Here is a 23,450-nt window from a genome sequence, read left to right on the forward strand (position 1 = left end):
CAGAAGACAGACGGGCCTGTCTGTCCTGACACACAATCCTGCAGTCCACAGCCTCCACATGGCTCAGTGTTAATTAAAAAGCCTTCCTGGGCTGGCCGTGCGGCTGTGCCTCGGACCCTGCGAGTCGGGGGCTGCAGCTTTGAGGCAGTGGACTGTTAGCAAAGGGAGAGAGCCAGAGCAGTGTGTATTGAGGAGGAGGGGGGGGGGGGGGGGGTCTTTGAAAGCAGAGCCATGACAGCTGAGGGGGAAGCATGTGTGAGGCATGTTTGTTTTGCATTTACCCCCTGAGCGCAGCTGTGTGCACTGTTCTTTTCCCAGAACACCGGAACACAGCAGACGCCCTCGCGGCTCGCCCTCCGTCCAACCCCACAGCTAGAGACAGGGGGCCCCCCATGTCCACAATTGCAAGGAGACCCTCTCAGTTTAAGTCAGAGATATGTACTCTAAAGACAGGATTATGCATATGCCTTGGATTTGGGTCGGAGAGTAGAACTGGATGTAATTTGGAGGACTCCGGGGTGATCTGCTCTGATGACAGGTTAGAGCCTGAACCCCACTTCTCTTACATGCCCAGAAGGGCAGGGAATGTGGTTCAGTTTAGAGAATTAGCGATGGTTGCTCAGCCTGAAGGGGCACTACACGGTATCAGGTTTGCTTATAACCCTTTGTTCCGCCTAAATCAGGCCTTGCTAACAAAGGAAGAACAAGCATACATCATCAGCTATTTCTGTCACCGTTACCAGGGGGAAAGCAAGGTCAACTATTTGAATATTTGCATGATTTGAGGATATGGGTATGATGTGCGCTCAGAGCTCATCTCTGATTCGCCCCCTCTTTTCTCCCCACGGAGAACACAAACAAACAGACATATTTGTCTAAGCCTAGATAGAAGTAAACGGGGAATAATGGCTGTAACCAGGATTCCTTACGGTGACACGTTGGTGGTTTACTAAAAGAGATCCTGCTCAGATAAAGCGCCAAAAAATGGCACACTATCTCCTGACTGTTTGTGTGTCTTCGGGAACTCTAAAAGATGTTTTTGGTTAGCCCCAGCTGTCCGGCCCATGTTGCCTTTAAGAAGAGTGCTCACATCCCACTGAATTTCCCTACAGGGATCAATGAAGGTCAATTTTATATCTCTTTATGCAGTCAGCCGGTATACACCAGGATGCTACCTGATCCCGTTGAGTCTTACTGTTGTGTCACTGAAATGTAATACTGTCATCTTAAGTCATTCAGCAGTATGTTGAACAAATACATGCTTTTTTGTGGGAAATGTGGATGTCATGGTGTCAGAAGGAGGACTTGTTTTGATTTGACAGATATAATGACAGAAAAGGGGAAATAAATACATTAACGCTTACGGCAGAGCTGCTTTATCAATATTTACCAGTGTGCCATGACAGTCAAACACAGACGTGTTAAAGTCTAGAAAAGGCTGTTAAACACTGACATCCTTTCAATGTTAAAAGTGTCAACACACTCTGTATCTCCACCAGTCTCCTCTGTTTCAAAGGTGGCTGCTGCTGGTTTCGCTGTTATTTCTGGCAGAATGACTGACTCGTAGGCACTCTCCTCTAAACTCCTGAGACTAGATGCAAAGGGGTACAGTCATGTCCACTTGGAGTCTGTCCTCCTGAAACAGAGCGGCTCTGTTTGGAGGCTGGCGCTCCCAGGCTCTTCAGCCCTGAGAGCAGCAGGCCTGCTGTGCCCCTCTCCTGCTCCCACTCACCACTTCCTCCTCCATCCCTTCCTCTCCCTGCCATCAGCAGGCTCAGTCAGTGCGGCAGGTGGATCTCTCACCCTGATCACACTAAAACAAACCACATTTCATCTGTTTGACTTTTAAATGCTGGAGGGTGGAGCCCCTTGTAGCTTTTTTAGCATCTGAAAAGCCGTATGCTGTGACAGATATGCTTGATATGAGCACTACCACAGCCTCAGTGTCACTGAAGTAACACACTGCATGTGCCTTTGCTGATAATAAAAAAGCCTTGTAATTACAGAAAACAACTATTTTATATTCTCAGTTTAGCTTCCAGAGACGCTTGCTGAACTTTTTATCACAAAAAAAACAGTAACAATAGAAATCAATAATAACACTCAACATTTAAATAATAAGATAAGAATAAAACAACAACTGAACAGAGAACTACGCTGACACTGAAAGCCCTGTACACCCTCTCCTGTATTTTAACAAATAAGTGCATGGATTTGTTTGAAGTTGTTATTTCTAACATGTTCGGCATCTGATCATCTGAACTACATTGCCACTCCTGTTATACAGTAGAGCATCTCTCCACCAAGCTCACCTGCACAGCCATGGCCCCCCCCCACTTATATTACCAAATCTCTTGATGTTCTCTCTAGGAGTAATCTTCACCCGTCCAAGTACTTCAATAATTATTTTATTGCAACATTTATGAAGGTAGTCACTGTTGCCTTTTGAGTTTTTGATTATAGTGTCCCCTCACCCCATGCTGGGATTGAATAGACTCTTGAGGGTCCACGAGGTCACCCCATCCAGCAGGTATACACATCATGTGGCCCAGGATATGGCTGCACTGTGCTCTTTGGCCTTCATGCGCAGAGCGGCGATACTGGAGGACTTGCGGTCAGGGTCCATGTTCAGATCGTACGTGTTGATGCCTGAAGCCATGCCAGGATGCCCTCCAAACAGGCTGCCCATGTGACCCTGTCCCACATGACCTCCGGGACTCTGCATGCCCAGAAAATCAGACATCCCGCTGGCAGAGTGTGGGTGGGGGGTCATACAGGCGTTCACAGAGTCGCAGGGCACAACGCAGCCCGGCACGGGAGATGCTGCGCTGCTGCCACCGATCCAAGAGGGGTTCTGAATCTGAAATATGGATATGAACAATGTTAAGAAATTACATAACTAAACACACTATATTTGTTGTTCAGGCTATTCACTTTGTCTTGTGTTATACAAGTTTACTGCTCAAAATTAAAAAATAAATTATTGAATACAACAGAAATCAATTTAAAATGTTCAAAACTGCAGTACAATCCAATGTGGAAGTATGTGTGGGTAGATAAAAAGTGAAGTGGTTATTCTTTCTGTACCTGTGCATAATTCTCAGGACGCGTCAGAAGAGGAAGCTCGTAAGCTGTTGAGAAATGTGTTCGGACCTGCTGCATCTGACCAAAACGCTCTCTTTTCCTCCACTTCGCCCTTCGGTTCTGAAACCACACCTGCAGAGAGAAAACGTCTGAATGTCATCTCACTTGCAGGTTTGTCAAAAAAAATGTATCTTGAAGAAGAAGGCGTCTTTACTTTCCTCTAGAAAAAGATTCAGTCTTTGCGTTGTTGGGTAAAAGCGAGTTTTGAATTCAAAGAAAGCAAGTCCCCTGAGTCTTAAGGAAATACTCTTCCATAGATAAACATTGACGTTTCCCTTAAACACGATACCATGCAGCACTGCAGGAAACTGAATGGTTGAAAATCAGAAAGGATTTCAGCACATCAAACTGTGAACTTATGCTGCTACATTTAGAGATGGAAATAAAGATGTTAGTCTGTTTTGGCTGAAAACTGAAATGGGGGAAATAACCTTTATAAACATTGTGCTGCAACCTTCACTTTACTGAGGATCTCTAAACAAATGTAAACAGACCTAGTGCCTATCAACTTTGCTTATTTGTTGTCTGACAAGAGCAGGGCTTTTTCTCATGACTCATGTTTCCTATCATCATATTTGACATCTAAAGCTGACGCTTTTGTTTATTGTAAGCATTATTGTGTTTAAATGACCATCAGACTGAATCTAAATACTGATGGGCTTTAACCTGACATGCTATTCTTCAAATGTCAAAACGTAAAGGTATGTTATACAACTCTTACTCTTTCTGCTTTTTTCTTCCTTCCTGACCTTGCTGAGTTTTTGCAACAAATAACTCTCCCTGTGTGACGTGTTCCTTATAGGATTTCTCTTCTTCATACTATCCTCTCGTCGCTGACAAATCTAATGAGGAAATATGGGAATTGAAAAGTGAGATGCGATAGTAACTGGGGTTTGTTTGCATTTTCAATTTTAATTTCCTGAGGCCGAAAGCTCCTGGCTTTGAGATGTTTCTGCTCCTAAATTAAAGAAGCACACAGACTAGAGGTCGTAATCCTTCCCTCCTTGATGATCTCATACTTCTTCCTCTACTCTCAGGGCCAAAAACCCAACACAAGATCACTGTGTTTCTCTAATAAATATTGATTTATGATCATTATACAATAAGATGATTTTGTAAGGTATCTCTGCAGCTCTCATCTGCTCACTGTATGCTTAATGCCGAGTCTGCTGTCTATTAAACAGAGAGAACATATTTTTGTGTTGCACACACAGCGTTGTGACAGTAATTGGTAAAGACTATGACAGCTTAAGTAGCTGGTAGACTTTCAATGAGGCTTTATTTATGTTTCAGCCCCAGAGAGAGAGAGAGCGAGCGAGAGAGAGGGCAGAGAAATGCCAAACTGGCCCCAGCAGGAGAGCTGTATGGGGCTGAAAACACTTTGAAGTGAGAGAGCGGCTCAGAGGATTGATAACCCGCCTCTGCTGTCACTCATGTCAGCTTCCATACCAAAGTAAAAAGAACTCCAAGGCTGAGCCTGGCTTCGTTTCCCCAACACCCCCAAAGCACTAATACTATCATGGAAACACCTCTGACCGGTGTTGCTGTTCATTAAATCGAAGTTTGTTCTTTTTCCCCAGAACACTACCACATCATTTCTTATTTCCCATGTCAGTTGAAGGCGAGTGCAGGACACCAGTGGAGTGATGGAAAAAAGAGAAAAAATAAGTATTCTTTGAGGAATTGTTTAACGTCTAATAATGTAAATATGTACCTATTAATTAAGAAAGTGAAACAAGGGTGTATTCTGATTATTTTCTAATAAAATGACTGAATTGATGAATTGATTTTGACAATATGACTAAATTTCTATTATGTGTACTGAGTGATCAATTAATCAAACCCATTAATCTCACAAATGGTTTTGGCAGCCGGACTTGTACAAATAATGGATAGTTTATGTCGTGACTCCTTACCCTTCATAGTTTAAGAAACGTGTTGATGTATATATAAAGTGACAGATGTGATCATTCTAGTTGTAATGCCATTTTGTCCACCGTTAACTCTTTGTGCCTTGAATCTCATTTGGACACCTGTGTTTGCCGGTGGACTCCGCATGTCAGATGCCTTCTCAGCTCTCTATCTCTGGGCTAACCGAATGGAGAGTCTGAGAAATGTGATGTTGTTGAAACCCTGACCCCTGACCCCTGACCTTCCCGTGGATCTGTAGTGAATATGACTCTGATCTGATCTTACTTTTCTCCCTTTGAAACCCAAAGACTGAAAAAGCAAACAACTCCAGACCCTAATGTTCTTCCAGTGAACGTCCCTTGTTTTTTTGCGTGAGAACCTTCAGACAATGAGGTGTAATATTGCCCTCACGTGCTTTAGCTATTTTTTGTATTATTTAAATAAAAATGCTTGTACATTTTAAAAGTTAAGGTTAACTTTCGAGCAGCAGTAAAACTTTTTTTTAACGTTTCCTTTACTCCAGACACAGAATTCATGATATGTGAGTCTTTTTGCGTGTGAATGCCTTGAATAGAGTACAGAGCCCTGTTCTCTGACTGACTAGGCATCTTGTGTCTTTTATCTTTTTTAACTTGAGTGTTTAAGAGGGCCGCTGGGAGAGCAAAGGGCCGTAAAGCTGCATCCATCTGAAGCAGGCAGGTCTGTGATAGTGTGAGCCTCAGAGCAGAGCGGCATACCTACAGAGCCTCAGGGTTGAGTTATAACCCTGCGGCTGCACAGACTTCCTGTGTTTCACTGCAAAGCTGGTCACTGTTCCAGCTTGTCATGTAAAAGATTGCTTTCAATCGTGCTCTTATCTCATCCCCTAAATATTGAACTGGCATACAACAAAAATGTAGTGAAAATATAAATCCCTTGCATGAGTTTAATCAAAAACGATCGTGCCTTAAAATTACCTAAAAATATTTGATATGACTTGAAATATCAGTCGCTAACTCAAAGCTCACAGGAAGGGTTTCACACCTACCCGGGACACCACAGCAGGGACACATTCTTGTCTGAACGGGATGTTAATGAAAGAAAAACACAGCAAATCCAGGGGCTTTGGTAGTCTGTGGTGCACACGTACGCACACATAGACACACACATACACCACTCAGAAATGCTGGAGGTCTCGTTCTCTGTTCATCCATTTTTGAGGGCATTACAGCAGTCATGACCAGATTGTATGTAAATCAGGCCAGAAGGTCACTCAACGGTTTTCAAAGTGAGAGGATGTACGCCTGATGCTCGACTAAGACTGGCTGAACTGAAGTCACAAATACAGAATACCAAAACAGCTCAGGTACAAAGAAAAAGGCCATTGAGACGCTCGCATCCACATACAGCAGTCCATCGTATGCTGATAAAAGTCTGAAAAGCTCTCCTAAAACTGCACATATGAGGCCCAGGCAGCTCCAACCTCAGCCCCATGGGCCCCCTGGCCTCTGTTAGCTCCCACTCCCCCACTCTCTCTCCCCTCGACTCCCACATTACCAGATATATATCTCTCATGTTGTTCTGAGAGTGACGTTATCTCGGCAGAACTGCAGATGTTGAAGGGTCCATGAGGATGTGTTCTTAAAACATCCCCTGTTGTGCTGTAACAAAGAGCTCTTCACTCATTGATATGACAGCATGTTTTTGCAAATTGTTTGTCTTTTAAATGATCCTCAGTCTTTTATACAATGCTGCTTGTTAGTTGATGTTTAGATTGCTTATAGCTATACATGTCATGTTGTTGAGTGTCCTGCTGTACCTGCACTCTGGCCTCAGTCAGGTCCGTCCTCAGTGCCAGCTGCTCCCGGGCGTAAACATCAGGATAGTGCGTCTTCTGGAAAACCTTCTCCAGCTCTTCCAGTTGGTAGCTTGTAAAGGTTGTGCGGTTTCGCCTTTTCTTGCCCTTGTTGCTTTCGGGCCCATCTCCTTTGTCCATAGGGCTTAACTCTGTGCCTGGAGGCCGATCGGAGGCCGGCTTCCCGCCCTGATCCTTCGGAGACAGGTAGCTGGTGTCCATTCCAGGAGGGTCTGAGTCCGGAGCCAAGTCAGAGTCTGTCAGGCCGGAACTGTCCTTACCTGCAATGACAGGAAGGTAAGGAACACTGTTAAAATATGTTTCTTGTTGATATTTTATCAGGATTGAAATTATGAGTCAAAACATGTACACAAAGATATGCATGCAATGCTTTATGTTATGCTGCTATTCGTTAAGATTTAGTCTGCAATGCAGCGTTACCTGATTTAAGCCATGTGTGGGGATTCTTAAAATTAATAAAACAATAAAAGTATGCAAGGAAAGCTTTTAATATTCCGACCTCAAAGATCCACAATTCTCTCCTTTTGGTGTAAAACATGTTGAAACTGGCTTTTTTCAGTACTGTCTGTCCATAAGCCAAAATGTGTGACTAAAAACCTTCTGGGAATAGAGTTTTTAAAATAAAAATGCTGTGGATTCATAATGTGAAAACATGAGTGACATAAGCAGGGAAAGAGGATTTACACTGTGGGCCTTTTTCATCGTTCTGTAATTACTTTCCATATTGAATGCTTTTGACAGATTTAAAACATTTGCATCAAGCCCTTTATTCTATTCCCTGGTGATATTATTGCCTCTGGCAGTATATTCAATACTTGTGATTTATTTGTAGGATCAGCATAATAATTCATGGAGTCTGATGGGGTGGGACAAAGGAATCTCTCGCTCTTTGTGAGGAAATTCTGTGACAGTTGTGAAATCTGGCTCGCGATGCTGAGTGTGTGTCGATTTGTTTTTCTGTTTCTGCCTGTGTAAAGGATGGCCTGGATCTCTGGCTGCTTACAGTCTCCAGTCGTGTAGATCATTCTGGGATGTGACGGGGAACTGAGACCCGCGCCCATAATGCGAGAATTACAGAACATTGCATTTTTTTAACCACACGCACGCACGCACACACACACGCACGCACGCACGCACGCACGCACACACACACACACACACACACACACACACACACACACACACACACACACACACACACACACACACACACACACACACACACACACACACACACACACACACACACATGCACACTTTCACTATGTCCTGCATTTGGTTAAGGTCTACTATGTGGCTGCAAAGTCACCTGGCAGCAAGACTGTCGCAATTAATTTGTCGGGGAGCATTTTCTAACCACGAAAGAAGAGACAGCTCTGTCTTTGTACTCTCTCTGTCTCTCTCTGACACAAACACACTTGCTTTCTTCACATCTGCGGATTAACTGTAAAACCTCAGGCAGCTCTCTGATCATACATTTCCACAGCAGTGTCTCTGCCAGTGTTTTTGTAGAAGCTGGCAGCTCCTTTCGCCCTGCTGAACTGAACTTACTGAACTAACCAGTTTATACATCTTTGGATTAATACATATTCAAATTGAAGAGGATGTGATGCTGGAAGGTCTTTATTTTCAGGCTGTAATGAGGCCCTCTCTCTCTCTGGCTCAGTCTAGTGGCAACTCACTGCCCTGCAGTTTTCTGTTCCTTTTACACCAACTGAGGTGAAGTTATTTTCAGGATCGAGGCGACTCTGCTCATCTGCTCGTCCAAACATTTGTCAGGTTAGAACCAAGAGGTGTGTGCGGTCATGTGAGCTCTGAGTGCACTTCTCAGCACTCAGTCAGCACAGAAGATCTCACAAATATACACACACACACACACACACACACACACACACACACACACACACACACACACACACACACACACACACACAAAAACACACACCCAGTGATCTGCAACTTAGAGCCATGTTGGGTCATGTGTTGCGAGGTGAGGTGAATAGATATCGTGCGAAAGACTCTCCTCACAGACACATGCACAAACGTTTATATTAAAGTGCATCTTTTTGTCAACACGATACATTTTGACAAGATATTTCACGAGTTATAGTACCAAATAATGTTGATAAAGGTACAACTACAAATACATGTATGTGCATGTAACAAAAGGAGAGTGATAGAATTAACCAAATATAGCTTTTTTATTTAGCATTTTTTTGTTGTGTAGACCTGTTTGTGATTGTGGGAGAGCTGAGCATGCAAAAGCCTATCGTTAAATACATTTGAGGAAATGATTTCATTTTGTCTTATTCTTGCAAAAAGAGAGCAAAACCTGAGTTACAGTCTGAATTCTATTTCAGCTCTGAGAACCGTGGCTCTTGTTTCCGAGTTGTTTGCAGATGTTACAGAAACGGACTCGAGCTGAAGATGTTTTTGTGTTGGACTGCTTGCAGGGGGTCTAACAGTCGCAACATTGCCTCGCTGTCCGTGACTAACACATCCTGTTAGGCTTGAAGCGATCAAATGTGTTTTATCCCAGTATAAATACTCCAGTTATTTCATCATATTTCCCTGGCCGGCACCCACGGTCCCCAAAAGGCAAGAGCTGTCAGGCTGTTTGGAATCATGAGGCCTCGCTCTGATCAAAGACCATTGTTTACATCGCATGTCACTGATGTTTTTTTGGCAGGAGTGGGATATTGTGACAATCTCTAGCTTGTTATCCATACGATCTGCCGTAGCTGTGAGGATCACCATCAGTTCCTAAGGTGAACAGCAGTGGGCCCTCCTGTAGGGAACACCATATGTACGAAGAGCAGGAGAGTCTTATCGTCAGGATATCATCTCTGTGGACAGAGTGACTATGAAAAACATACTCTGCGTCAAAACCTCTATCTCATTGTCCATGAGTACAAATAGCTTTTTCCTTTATTGGACAAAAGATAGTTTACACCTGCACTTCCGCATGTATTGTCTTTATGTCCCAAATAACACGACAAACCAACCAAATTAAATTTATTTTCAGATAAATATGCCAACAATACATTTGGAGCTGCTGCAGCAGAAGGCCTTTTTTCTCTGCAGTGGACAACAATATGTTAAAATGATTGTGTTTTAGTGAAGAAAATGTAAGACAAATGTAAAAGTTGTGATATTGGGCTGTATAAATAAACTTTGATGATTAATTGTAGAAAGAGAGGAGAGTCTGCAGCTTTGTCTGCTGGGCACAGAGCATGTTCAGCAGAAAGTCAATTCACAGAAACACTTAAGTGTATTTTAACATTGATTAACATGGTGAGGAACTTCCCATGTGAACATCAGCACTAAAATGACGTTCGTATGAGTCAGACAGCAGACAGCTATTAAGTCACAGTTGAAAATAAGGGGGCAACATCAAAGTGTAATTTAACTAGCTGTAAAGCGACAGGGCACCTTCACTGCATCTTTATTGACGGGGATGGCTGGGGTCAGCTCATGGTGTTAAGAGGAAACACAATAAATGACACTCCACACAGCGACTGGGAGAGATTAACAACATGTTGGAATCACTCAAAAATAAATATCTGAAATAAAGGGAAGCCCGAACAGCGCAGAGAAAATAAATGGAAAAGGAAGTTTGTCTAGCTAAATGTTGAAAACACACGAAAGGACATGCATGAGCATAGCACTTGTTTGTACACGTTTCTGGGGTTTGTTTTACTGATTTATAATATGGATTGTGATTTAATATGAAGATCTCAACGAGGATAACTCTAAAGTCTTACTTGGCTGGCTGAGACACTGATACTCAATGCTGTGTGTGGACTGGGAAATCAAGACAAGGAGAGTATGAAGAAGAAAGGATATTTTATGAATCGCTTTGGGGGTTTATGATTCTAATCCAAAACATTTCAGGGGAAAATATTAGTTTACCTAAATTCACCAGACGGATGCATTACGTTCCTAGTCAATTTTGATATATTAAACTGATATACATGAGTTAAATATTGTAGAATTCATTTTTATTTTAACCTGCAATGACTGATTGTTTTAGCCTCTTGGGGCCACACATATTATACCTTTTATAGTTGACATATTTGTTACAAACATTTTTGATTGTGTTAGCTCGAGTGGGTACCAATTTATGTTGTAGCATAAAGTATATACAGACACTTTTAAAACATGTAACATATAAACAGATCTTCAAACTATAACACAACAGAGTGGCACCAGACTGGAAAAGGAAGTTCTACCCTAGATTTTAGGGTAGAAATGCCCCTGCAACCAGTTGCTTATTTACACATCCGGCAGTTACAGGGCAAACATTGTCATTGATGTGAAATTGTATCTTGGCCTTCTGAGGAATGAGAGTCCTGCCTTTTGGCTCTGTTTTTGGTCTCCACCAATTCCTGAGAGAAATAACTGCTGCCAAATAATCGACTGTGTAAATATTCCTTCATCATAAATCAGCAGATATTGGCCAACTGTGATTTTCTGCTACTTTATGCTAATCTGATAGAAAGCAACACTATGAGAGTGGAGACAGACAGTGAAGCAAAGCAGTAACGTTTTGGACAGATACACAATGAACTAAAAACTCACTATAAAGCTCTTTAAAGCCCAGGGGAGCCGCAGATTAAGATGGTAATTCGCTGTAGGTTCATCACTACGATCACATTGTCACAGTGTTAACACATTCATACATTGTTATTATAAAAATAGCTGCTACAGCCGATTTAAGTGAAGGATAAAACTTCTTCCAGCTCCACTGAAGATGATGTCAAAGTTTCTGACCGCCTGTTATTGAAATCCAGCCTTGTCACTTTTAGAAGTACAAATAACACGACTATGAATAGCTTGGCACTATACTTGTTGGTGTGGTGTCAGGTGCATTCATCAACACATTTTGGTACAACACACACACACACACACACACACACACACACACACACGCACACGCACACGCACACGCACACGCACACACACACACACACACACACACACACACACACACACACACACACACACACACACACACACACACACACACACACACACACACACACACACACACACACACGGGTCTTAGAAGCCACTGCTGTGATTTGGAAACGGTCAATGTGACTCACAGACAGAACCTCGGCAAACATTACGTTTTTTTCAACAATACATTTTCTTTAGGTAGCCATTCACTCTGAAATTCTATTCCACTGACCGAGCAGAGCAATGATCCTCTCAGCAGGCTGTGAACAATTCATAGACTGTGAAAAAAAAGATCCATAAAGCCAAAGACTGATAAATCACCTCTCACGCACACTTTGTCTCCCCCGCTCTCTCCCCCTCGGACTCTCTCTCCCTCCTACCTTTCTCTCAGAGTTTGGAGCAAAACAGAATTTCCTTCATCATAAGTTTTTGTTCTCTGATCGAAACAGAACATTCCTTCTGAGTGTTTTTTTGCGTGCAAGGGCATAAAAGCAAAGTTACTTTGCTAAGAAACAAACAACTCCACAACATGCGCAATCACTTTTTCCTATACCAAAGCTCCAACTTCCAAAAAAAACTAAAGATGTCAATCCTAACAATGTGCCATTCAACAATTTAAGGTGTAACTGTCCAGTATTAAACTATTAAAATACGGAAAACAAACAATTAATTGTAAAACACAACATATTGAAGTAAACTTTGTAGAGATTCCTGAGCATTTAAACTGTAAAAATATCATGGACTGTCAGTAATTATTATACAAAATAAAAAGCACAATAGTGGCTCCTGAAATAAATCGTTTTTTACTTCATTTATGTGTGTTTGTAGTTAAAATATATGTTTAAAATCCTGTGGTCAAGCAAGTTACTTTTCAAAAGCCATCAGAGTTTCAAATACTTTACAACATAGACATGATAAGATATTGGTGAAGCCCCATGACTGCACACAAGGAATAAATACCTTAAAACCTTCAAAGTATTAACTTTAAAAGGTTGTCCTTTACTGCTGAAAATGTACGAAAAGTGTTTGGCCTTACATGGACACCATATATAAATAAATGTGAAGTGAGGCGAAAAAAGTCACCTTATTGAACCGACATGCAACAGATTAAAAAAAATCTCAGATATGCCGTCCTCCACGGTTGGTTCTGTTTCAGCGTTCAGTTTACATGAAGTGGCGACAAAGAGGAAGTCCTGGACTACGAGCCTTTCTGCCCTGCTGCTCTCACTCGGCCATGCAAACTGAGCCTAATGTGAATTGCACCGCCAAACTTTAAGCTAAATGGTAAAATGATCCTGAGTCCTTGTCACCTTCACTCATGTCATTGACTTGCTGAAGTGTGCCTCAGTTGTCTGGGCTGCATGGCTGGTTCCCATTACTCCCTGCTCCAACCAATCTACACAGACGGCCATTACGAGGGGCTGAAATGGTTGCTCTCGGTCAGTACAATTGCATCAAATTCTCGCTTTGCCCAGGAAATAAATTATGGTAAAAGCAAGAATAAACTGCAGCCTTGTATGTCTTTGAATTACACCAGCAGTGTGTTATGTGTGTCATTATCGTGCAAAGTCACAAGCTAAAAGGCATGATCCCCCCATAATTAGGCCTACAATTCAACACTTGAGCAACAACAAAGTAACATCCTTTCTCTTAATGGTGCAGTTAAATGTCTGCTATGTAAAACTGGACTCCAAATGTTTCAATGTGCTTGTCTTTGACACCAGAGAGTCTCAAAAAGGGGGTTTCAAATGGATTTTCTCTGCTGTGTGCATGCAGGGAAACTCGCCCTGCTCTCCAAACAGATGAGGGCAGGAAAGCCGAGCTAAAGGTCAGCACCCGCAGACACTGAGGGAAGACACGGAAACATCAAAAGAGGAAGCGTGTTGTCTCTGGAGGATCACAAAGACTAAGGTGGCTGCTTTAAAGACTATGAAGGGCCTTATTCGACAGTCAAGAAGTCCGGTTTGACTATCTATATGTTGATAAAGCAAATATGTCATTGTTTGGTGGCCAACATTACTTTTTTGACACCCAGAAACATTTCTTTAACTTAAGTATACTTTTGAAAGATTTACTTTAGAATGTCCATCATTCAATACTTATTATTACAGAGATATATTGCATTTTTTTTTACATTTCTGCATTCATTTGATAGCTGTTACAAGTAACAAGTGAGCCTCCAGATCAATTTATTATAGATGTATATTTTTTTTTAAATGGTGGTGCTCATAAAGATATAGTCTAACATGAAAATGCTGCAAATGCCATGTTTGCACTTCAACTCTCCACATTGATTTCTGATGCTTTAAGTACATTTTGCTGGTATATTTGTGTACTTTCACTTACATAACATTTTACATTCAAGACCTTTACTTTTGATACATATTTTTTATATTGATGTATTGTTAAATTAAACCGCCTGCACACTTCTTCCATCACTGTAGCAAATAGTTATATAGTTACACTTTAAACACTATTTAAATCTTTAGACTTCAAATGTATTTCAATCTGATGCTATCCAAAAAACACTGCCTTGTAGAATTCATGCATCAGCACATGATCAAAAATGTGGAGGGATGAAGAAACCATATGACTGTTTGGTAGTGACTCTAAATGTTTATATGGCAGACAAATATGACTGTTTCTAATACGCAGTTACAGCTTCAGAGAGCAGTTATCACCTTCGAGGAAACAGATCAAGACAGAAATTATAAAACAAAGCCGTTTTTTTTTTACAACTTGAATCTAGCCTGCCATATCTGTTAATTACAGGTTTGATTGAAGAAATGACTCAGGATGTAAAATATGCCAACATTTTTAGATGAACACATCAGGAATCATTTACCAGTCTTTTCCTATGTTCAGCATATTTTACTTCTGCCTTCAATTTATGTCCAGTCAGAAGTCAATAAAAAGATGAGTTAACTAGAACCTTCAGTCTGGGATGATCATAAGGAAAACTGTCACGAGGGGCATATGGTAATTGTAAAAGACTATCTGTGCATAAGTTACATCTAAACAATTATGAGATAGGTGATGTAAAAATGATTATACAAATATAAAACGTTCCTGCAAGCATAGAGTCAAAGGAGATGTACTTGTGCCAAGTGACTCAGCAGGGAAATAAAGGCAGACAGAGAAGTTTGACATCTGAGTTACTTCTTCTCTATAAGCGCCGGGATATTTTTTCCTGCCTTCCCTTCTGTGATTCCGGTCGTTATATTTACTTCTCCGTGTTGATTAAAGGAGAGTGCCAATATTGTAAGCAGATCTGACTAGAAAAAAAGAACAAAACAACCAAAAGAATCGATAAAGGAAAGTAAATTGCATTTAACTGACAACCTGCATTGATATATTTAAGTAAAAGCCCGACCCGATGGAAAAAAACACACAATAAATGACATGTTATAATCTCGCCCCTTCGTGTTCACTCACTGCTGAAATGCAAACACGACCAACTCTCTCCGCGAATAGCGATGTTTTATTCAAAGAAATCCTAAAATAGTAGATATTGGAGAAGATTGGTGGATATTTAAAGATAATTCGTTAACTGTCTAACATGTGGACTAATAGGCCTAACAGTTTATCATTCGGCTAATAACTGCGATTTATTTAAAACATAATATAACATTTATACTTGGTGTTGATTTACCGGATCTATGTCAAGTTCAATAGGTAATAAAAACAGCCAATTAAAGACCGGAGCTTTAGAAAAGTTTGATCTCTGCAGCTGGAAAGGCTTTTTTCTGCAGGCGGATTTCCAGAAACTGTCAAAACATCCTTAAAGTGCTTCCAATAAACATTTCAGTGTAACTCTGATGGACAGGCGATTGGATTCAAATCAATGGAAAATGGGCAATGGGTTCATGCGTAAAACATGTACATATTTTACTATTATTATTATTATTATTATTAATATTAATAATAAATGTCATTATTTATTTATTTTGTCATTATTATCATTATTTTTACTCGCTGTTTTTTTGCGTAGCCTACCATCAGTTAGTTTTTAAGTAGTTTTATCTAGGGATTAAACAGGGGTTCCGACATCACAATATTCCTCATCATGTCAGTATTTAGTTCTGACGATATCAATTATTTCCCGTATAGGTACAACAATATGTGGATTATTTTGAGATGAACCGGAACACATGTTAATACTCATTATACAGACTAAAAGAGTGAGAGATATATGGAAAATAAATCTTGGCCTTTGTGACTTTATTCAAGACCAGGTATTGTCATAATCTCACAAATACACGTTTAGAGCATTTGTTTTCAAACAAATTAAAAAAATGTTTTCGTTCACGATGCATAAATCCGCTTTGAAGGATTTTTATAAACCGTCAGTTTGGATCTCAAATAAACCATAGCCATGATGATGAGATTTGTTCCCTTTTTTCTTAGCTCTTACACACAACATATTCAGTCATTTTTGGAGACCCGCTTCTCTTTGTTTGATTGTTATTCTCGTGATTATACCCCTGATTTTTTGAGGGCCAAAACTCAACACATTATGGATTTACAATAGAGTGGAGTCGACTTATTGTCTTAAATCATATCAAACAAATAATCGTGTGTGTGTGTTTGTGTGTGAGAGTGTGTGCGTGCGTGCGTGTGTGTGAGAGAGAGAGCGAGAGAGAGCGAGAGAGAGCGAGAGAGCGAGAGAGTGCGTTAGGCAGGTAATCAGTTAAGGTTAAACCAGCTGAATTCAGTTTTCCACGATGACAAAATGAAGCTCCTTTACGCATGTCAAAGCTTAACACTACAGTTTTCATTATGGTTTTATGTGTGAATCCAGTTAGGGGGGAAATTGTATTATTGTAGGTAAACTCTACTTCAAAGTGGCCGCTTGCCTAACGAGGGTCAACGTTTTATTTACACCCTCATCATTCACCCATTACAGTAGGGTCTCCGAGCAATTAAATATAATTGGAGCCAATCAGGCAGAACAAGTAAATGAAAATATTATCAGTTTAAGGCTCACTATTTGTGCCATCTGAAAACCTGTTAATTCAATTGTGCGACTGAGCTCCAATATTAAGGATTGTAATGTAGATTATCGCATTATATGCGCCCTAATTTAATTTTGATGGCCAAAGGGACAATTTGATAGTCGAGAAGATTATGCCTCTTCTTAACTGCGTTACGCACATCTGCTGGTCATGACGTTACGAGTTTAGCTGTCCGGTGCACTGCTGCTCGAGAGGAAGGTTTGCAGCTGCATTTTACGCTTTTTACAGGAGACAGGAAGAAGAAAACATGCATTTTTAGAAGCACCAAGCCATTTGAAATATATTTGTTTGTGTGATAATATCAATCAGAAGGTAAATATCGGACATGGTAGCCATTCCAAACGTCCAAACCACTTCAGGCTATCTGTGGATTCTAGTGGAAACAAGTGGATCAACGATGAGCCATATAACGCTGATGAAAGGTTAGAGGTATTATTAGACACCAGACTGCCTCGAGAAAGCATCCTACGTTATAAAAACAACTTTCTGCTACATAATAAGTGACAAGGGGAAGTGGAAGTAACTCAGTCACATTTTATGTATTTTTGAACTCACCATAGCCGGAGATGAGCGCTCCGTTGTGTCCGCTGTCCTGGTGCAGTTTGTCCTCCTCGGGGGGTGTCTTGCAAGAAGACCTCTGCATGAAGAGGTGGTATTTGCTGAAAGTGCCTTGCCCAGCTGCGGCGGCATCCAATGACTGGCACTCCTGCTGGAAGGGGCTCCGGGACTTTTCTCCGTAAGCCTGACCTTTGTTGGGCAGGAAGGCAGTGGGGCTGTATTTGGTGTCAGAGGCTGGGAATGTCCTAAAGTGATCCGTCTGGAGATCCCTACCTTGCACTGCAGAGGGGATATAATATGAATCCATGGATGTCATATCGCTGTATGAAACGCAGGTCTCGGCGTTCATGTTTAAAAACACTGAAGGGAAGAAAAAGACCAAACTTCTCTCTCTCTCTCTCCCTCCCTCCCTCCCTCCCTCCCTCTCTCTCTCTCTCTCTCTTGGAAAAGGAAGCGCAGACACCCCCTCCTCTCCCTCTACCGCAGATGAACATACACACACACACACACACACACACACACACACACACACACACACACACACACACACACACACACACACACACACACACACACACACACACACACACACCACACACACACACACACACACACACACACACACACACACACACACACACACACACACACACACACACACACACACACACACACATACACACGCACACACCGCAGCTGGGTTTGGTTATAAAACGATTCAGATCTTTTCCAGGAACCACTGTCGTTGACCAAACACTCCAAACTCCCCCTAAGATTTTAGCAGAGTTACACAAACCCCTCTTTCCTCAGAGGATGGGACCCAGATATCCTGGCTTCAAGACCTCTCCCAAGTGATTGTGCCGATGACATGAACGAGTTAGGTCGCTTATTAGCTGCAGAAAAAGAAAAAAAGTTGGCAAAATAGGGGCGGGGGGCTTAACCCATGACATTAATGTAATTTGGATATGAATATAGCCCATGAGTGATGGCACTAGGGCGGAGAGGGCACGATTTTACGCTTCATTTGCGATGGTTCATCAAGTGCAAATCACTCAGCCGATTGTGCATGGCTTCTGTATAAAACGGTGATTATGTTTGTTAAAGCTTTTTAATGTATTATTTGTATCACTTAAAAGGAATTCTACAGTAATTTGCATCCTAATTATTTATTCCATCAACATTTTGATCCAAAAGCATTTAATTTTAAAGACTCAATGATTTCGTTTCACATTTCCAGTGATAGAACATACAATTTGTAATGATAAACCACAATAAAATTGGACTGAAATAGTATAAAGTAATGTTACTCTTACATTATGTGTATTTTAGTGCAGTCTTATTATTTTCCACAGATGCAATTTAAGTATTTGTTTTATTATCCATTTTCTATTAAGTTACATAATTAACAGGCAGGCAACAAACCTGTCGTTAATTATAATGGCAGTAGGCCTATCTATTTAAAGGCCTTTCTAGTTTCGCCAATGTTACAGTACCTTCGATTACTAGAAATGTGCATAAATATATAGTATTTTATGATTAGATTAATTAAACATACCTTGACACAATTATCAAGGTATTGGCCGTCTGATTTTAACAAAACAATATTGGAATACAATTGTCTCATGTTCAAAAAACACAAGGATGTATGTGTAATTCTGAATGCAGGATTAAACAAGACATAATGTCCTTTGTCAAACATGTGTTTGAGAAACAACTTAAAAATCTAATTATTTTCAATACAATATTATTTAATTCAATAAAATGTATATTGATAAATACAACGCTTTTTTTGTGTTGGTTTTTAGACGTTGTGTCAGTAAAATGAATGAACACAGTTTAAGACAGAGATTAATATTAAGGATACAATACGAACTATGCACACAGGAATGCTAATTTGTCACATCATGTCAGGCCATATCATTTTAAGTGATGATTTCCCAACAATGTAAATTCCCTTTAGTCCACATATATTTTTGATAAATAATATTACATATTCAATTAGTCCAATCACAAAAGAATGACACAATTTCATGCCAGATTGGGAATCATACATTTAATTGGTTTTGGGAAATGCTTTCACATAAGAATGAGTGAAATCAATGTATCTCACTTAATTTCCTAAAATATTCTCCAAGATGTAATGCTCACACAATTTATTAACAGTGAATTGAGATCTAATATAATTATAATAAATATCAAACCTCTTTGAAACATTTTCCAAATCATGACACAAATGTCTTATTTTCAAATGGATTAACTAAATAAGGTAGCACACATGTATCTTCTGCTCCATGTGTGCAGGTTTCTTTTCTGTTTTGTGTGTCTGGTCAGTTAATGTTTGTTGCTCTTCAGGTTGCTCACTGACATTTGCTTATTAACATCCGGTAGATACATTCACACACTCACAGCTCGAAACTATAGTTTAAACCCAGCAACACACACACAAACATATACAGTCATGCACACATGCTGGACACATGAACACACCCAAGCCATGTGTGAGGGCAATAAAGATAAAGAGAGAGAGGAAGAGAAATCTGCTCCATTCATATGATTGGATTTCAAATAAAGTCCGTCAGGCTGAAAGGTGTTCGTACTTCGTAGCAAATTCATGCTCTGAAAACTTGGCTTACACTCAGCTGTAAACTGACTGTCCCAAAGGGGAAAAGTTAGAATGATTTTACAACTGTTTATGTTGCATCTAATAAATCCAAACAAATATCAAATTACTAGTCTTTCTCTGCATGTCAACAGCATGATTTATGGCAGTGAACCAGACTTAATGATTACTTTGCCGCATGTTCAACCTGCTGAAACATTACAAGTCTGTTTGGGATATTCTTAGCAGTGAGCTGATGTTAGATAATGATTGTGTAATGTCATAATGCTAGCTTTAACTCAGATTTTCGTATTGAGTGACAATGCATTTTAATAATGCTGCTTGTTTGCAGGCTCTTTCTGATGTGATTTTTTTGTTCAGCACCGAAACTGAAAGGTCATTAATAGATCAATAATTTTATAGTAAAAATATATTCAGCAGGAAGCACAAGGGAGCACAGCATGACTCTGAAATGCTTTGTTTGCCCAACGTTTTATTTCCATTTACTGGGAGTCTGCAACAGCTGTAAATAAAGATGGAATATAGTGTGTTTTATATTTCCATTGGTGTGTTTAGAGTGCAGTGCATGCTTTTGCCAAAAGAATGATCTGATCTCCTTTGATTTTTACGGGGATTGTATCCACATTTTTAGCAAGAGTACTTGCTTTATTATAAGAACCATACACAGTCTGTATAGCCCGGGATAATGCACGAGGGGCTGTGTTCCTCACTATTGAACAGTTATTTATGTGCCACTTTTCTGGAACAGTGAGTGAAAGCTTTCCCATAACAGTAGGCCAACCTGCAGTGAATAAGGGAGCAACACACACACACACACACACGCACACGCACATGCACGCACACGCACACACACACAATTTGTTTTTGACTGTATAAAATAAATTCACAGTCATATAAGGACCTCACAAAAGATGACAGAAGTTCAATTTGCTATTGATCGGTTTGCATTGGTTCAAAGTCATCAAATTGTATTTAATTTGACAGTAGATTTTTATTTTATTGTGGATGGTCTGGATTATAAGGATCATATGATATCTATTTGATATTGTTTTGATTTTCATTATAAAAACAAATACAGCAGAAAGAAAAACGACTTGCAATGAGGACTCACTAATTATGTGCTATGATCTTTTTAAATATTTATTACAATTGCTTAAAAATCTGATAAGTTAGGAAAGGTATGATACATTTAAAAGGGACATCTATTACTGCAATATCCATGCAGTTGTTATTGAAATACACTTTACATGTACTGCTTAGAGCGCACAAAAGATAGAGTAAACAAGTGCAAGGGAAGTTTCATCAGACAGAGCATTTTGTTCCTTCCTGGCAGACAACTGGCAGCTTCTTCCTAAATATTTCTCATTGCCGGATACTTCTAAACTAAGATCCTATTGACTCACAGCCATGACAAATTTTTTAGGAAGCTTTGTATAATTATGTTTTTTTTTCTAAAAGTTCCCCTCTCAGTTATATACATAAAGACATTCTTAGTGGCACAATGAGTAAGACTGTTGTCACAGTCCGAGACCTTGAAATGGCCCTGTGCTGTTTTCAGATGCCTTGTTCCACTAATGGGACTAGCAAGACATTTGCAAATGTGGGGGTATTAATGTAAACACAAGGATGTTGAAGAGAAATGAGGCCACATCCTCACTGCAACGGACAACATTAAACTTTAGCCTCTCCAGTTTGGCTTTAGCCTGTGGCAAAGCAACTTGATTGAGGCCTTTGATGGGCATTAATACACCGTGGAGAGACGGCTTTGTTCGGGAATGGAAATGAACATAAAACGGAAAGCGGAAGAGGAAGGACAGAGGCCCACAAGCTGATCTTATTTAATTTCACATAAAAGAAACATTCCATCTTCGCAAAGCCTGTTTGGGCATCCTAATGTACAAAAACCCCAGACTGTCTCAACATCTTTGGGATCATACACGGTGTGTGTGCACAGCAGAGATTTGTTTCTGAAACCGAAACAATAAAGTCGAGGCCATTTCGAACACATCACATGTGGCAGGAGACTTTCACAAACACACGATCTGTCATATCTTATTACAATGTTTTCATGTGTGGAACAACAGCACTGCACATGGTGTGTGAGACTCTTCAATGACTACTCAACTCAAACCCCTTCCTTTATAACAGTATTAATGCAAATTATCTTTTTAACATGCAATTTTTTGTATTGCTGTTAGTATTACTGAGAAAACTAATTATATATATATTATTCAAAATAACGATTATTTATTTTTCACTAAGATTTGTTATTAATCTGTCTTCCCAAACTTTTGCCTGCTGTGTCATCATATACTGTTTATTTCTTAATGTAACGGGGTACAGAGTCGCTTAGGGAGTGCATCTGACGAAGAGATATTTGTTGTGCTCCCTATCTCTGTTTCTTATCCTATATCTAATAGAACTGCTCGGGTCTTGATAGATTGAGTGGGGAAGTTCATGAGATCTTTCTAGAGGGTTATCAAGAATAACTTTTATCCAATGACCTTTTCCCTCTCTGTCTGTCTGTGTATTCTCTTGTTCCGATTAACCCAGCCACATCTTTTTTCTTGTTTTGTGTTTATATCTACGCCGGGATCCGGAGTCGAGGCTGATCCTCTTGCTGTAGTCCTGTGTCTTGGATCCTCTATCCTGAGTTCTGGATTAAGTCGTGGACTTCGGGTCGTGGCTGAACCTGTCTCTGCGGTCCTGCCTTGGGTCTCGTCATGCTGCTTCCCTGATGGCTTCCACAGGATTGTAGTTGACATCCTCGTGGATTCATCTTCTTATTACAGACACATGCATTTCCTAACATTCGGTCTATATGCTGTAAAATGTATTATCTCTTCGATTTACACACGGCATCTATTGCACGTCTGTCCGTCCTGGGAGAGGGATCCCTCCTCTGTTGCTCTCCCTGCGGTTTCTCCCATTTCCCCCCCTTAAACTGTGGATTTTCTCTGGAAGTTTTTCCTTGTACGATGTGAGGGTCTAAGGACAGAGGGTGTCGTTTTTCTCATACTGATATTCTGAACAATCTGTGCTGTTGTATTTGCTGTAAAGTGTCTCTACTGTAGGCTATTTTTATTTTATGTACAGCACTTTGGCTCGACCAAAAATCGTTTATAAATGTGCTATATAAATAAAACTTGATTTGATTTGATAATATCTTTACTATGTCAGAGCCAATATGTCAAACACATAAGCAGAGATCACTGTGTTCAAGAGTTACATTTTAAAGGAGTAATTCGAGCCAGTGGCACTAATTTGGGGATTATGAATGAGCAACTCTGAATCTCAGATTTAATGACACACTAATAAAACAAGGACCTCAATATGCTTCCTAGACTTTCTCAAGTGGTACATTTAAACATAAAGAAACCTACTT

The 23,450-nt window shown here is 40.3% G+C and overlaps 1 protein-coding gene across 1 annotated transcript; it reads right to left on the reverse strand.

Moving 5' to 3' along the window:
* Positions 1–234: 234 nt before the first annotated feature.
* alx4a (ALX homeobox 4a) lies at positions 235–17,798 on the reverse strand. The gene is made up of 4 exons (XM_034108556.1): positions 17,443–17,798; positions 6,854–7,170; positions 3,088–3,216; positions 235–2,860 (listed from the first exon to the last, which is right to left on the reverse strand). Exons 1-4 carry the CDS (start codon positions 17,792–17,794, stop codon positions 2,540–2,542), a joined length of 1,119 nt encoding a protein of 372 aa, XP_033964447.1. The 5' UTR covers positions 17,795–17,798; the 3' UTR covers positions 235–2,539.
* Between the last annotated feature and the right edge of the window lie 5,652 nt (positions 17,799–23,450).

The sequence above is a fragment of the Pseudochaenichthys georgianus genome, chromosome 3, assembly GCF_902827115.2.
Source record: "Pseudochaenichthys georgianus chromosome 3, fPseGeo1.2, whole genome shotgun sequence".
In the NCBI taxonomy this organism is placed as follows: Eukaryota; Metazoa; Chordata; class Actinopteri; order Perciformes; family Channichthyidae; genus Pseudochaenichthys; species Pseudochaenichthys georgianus.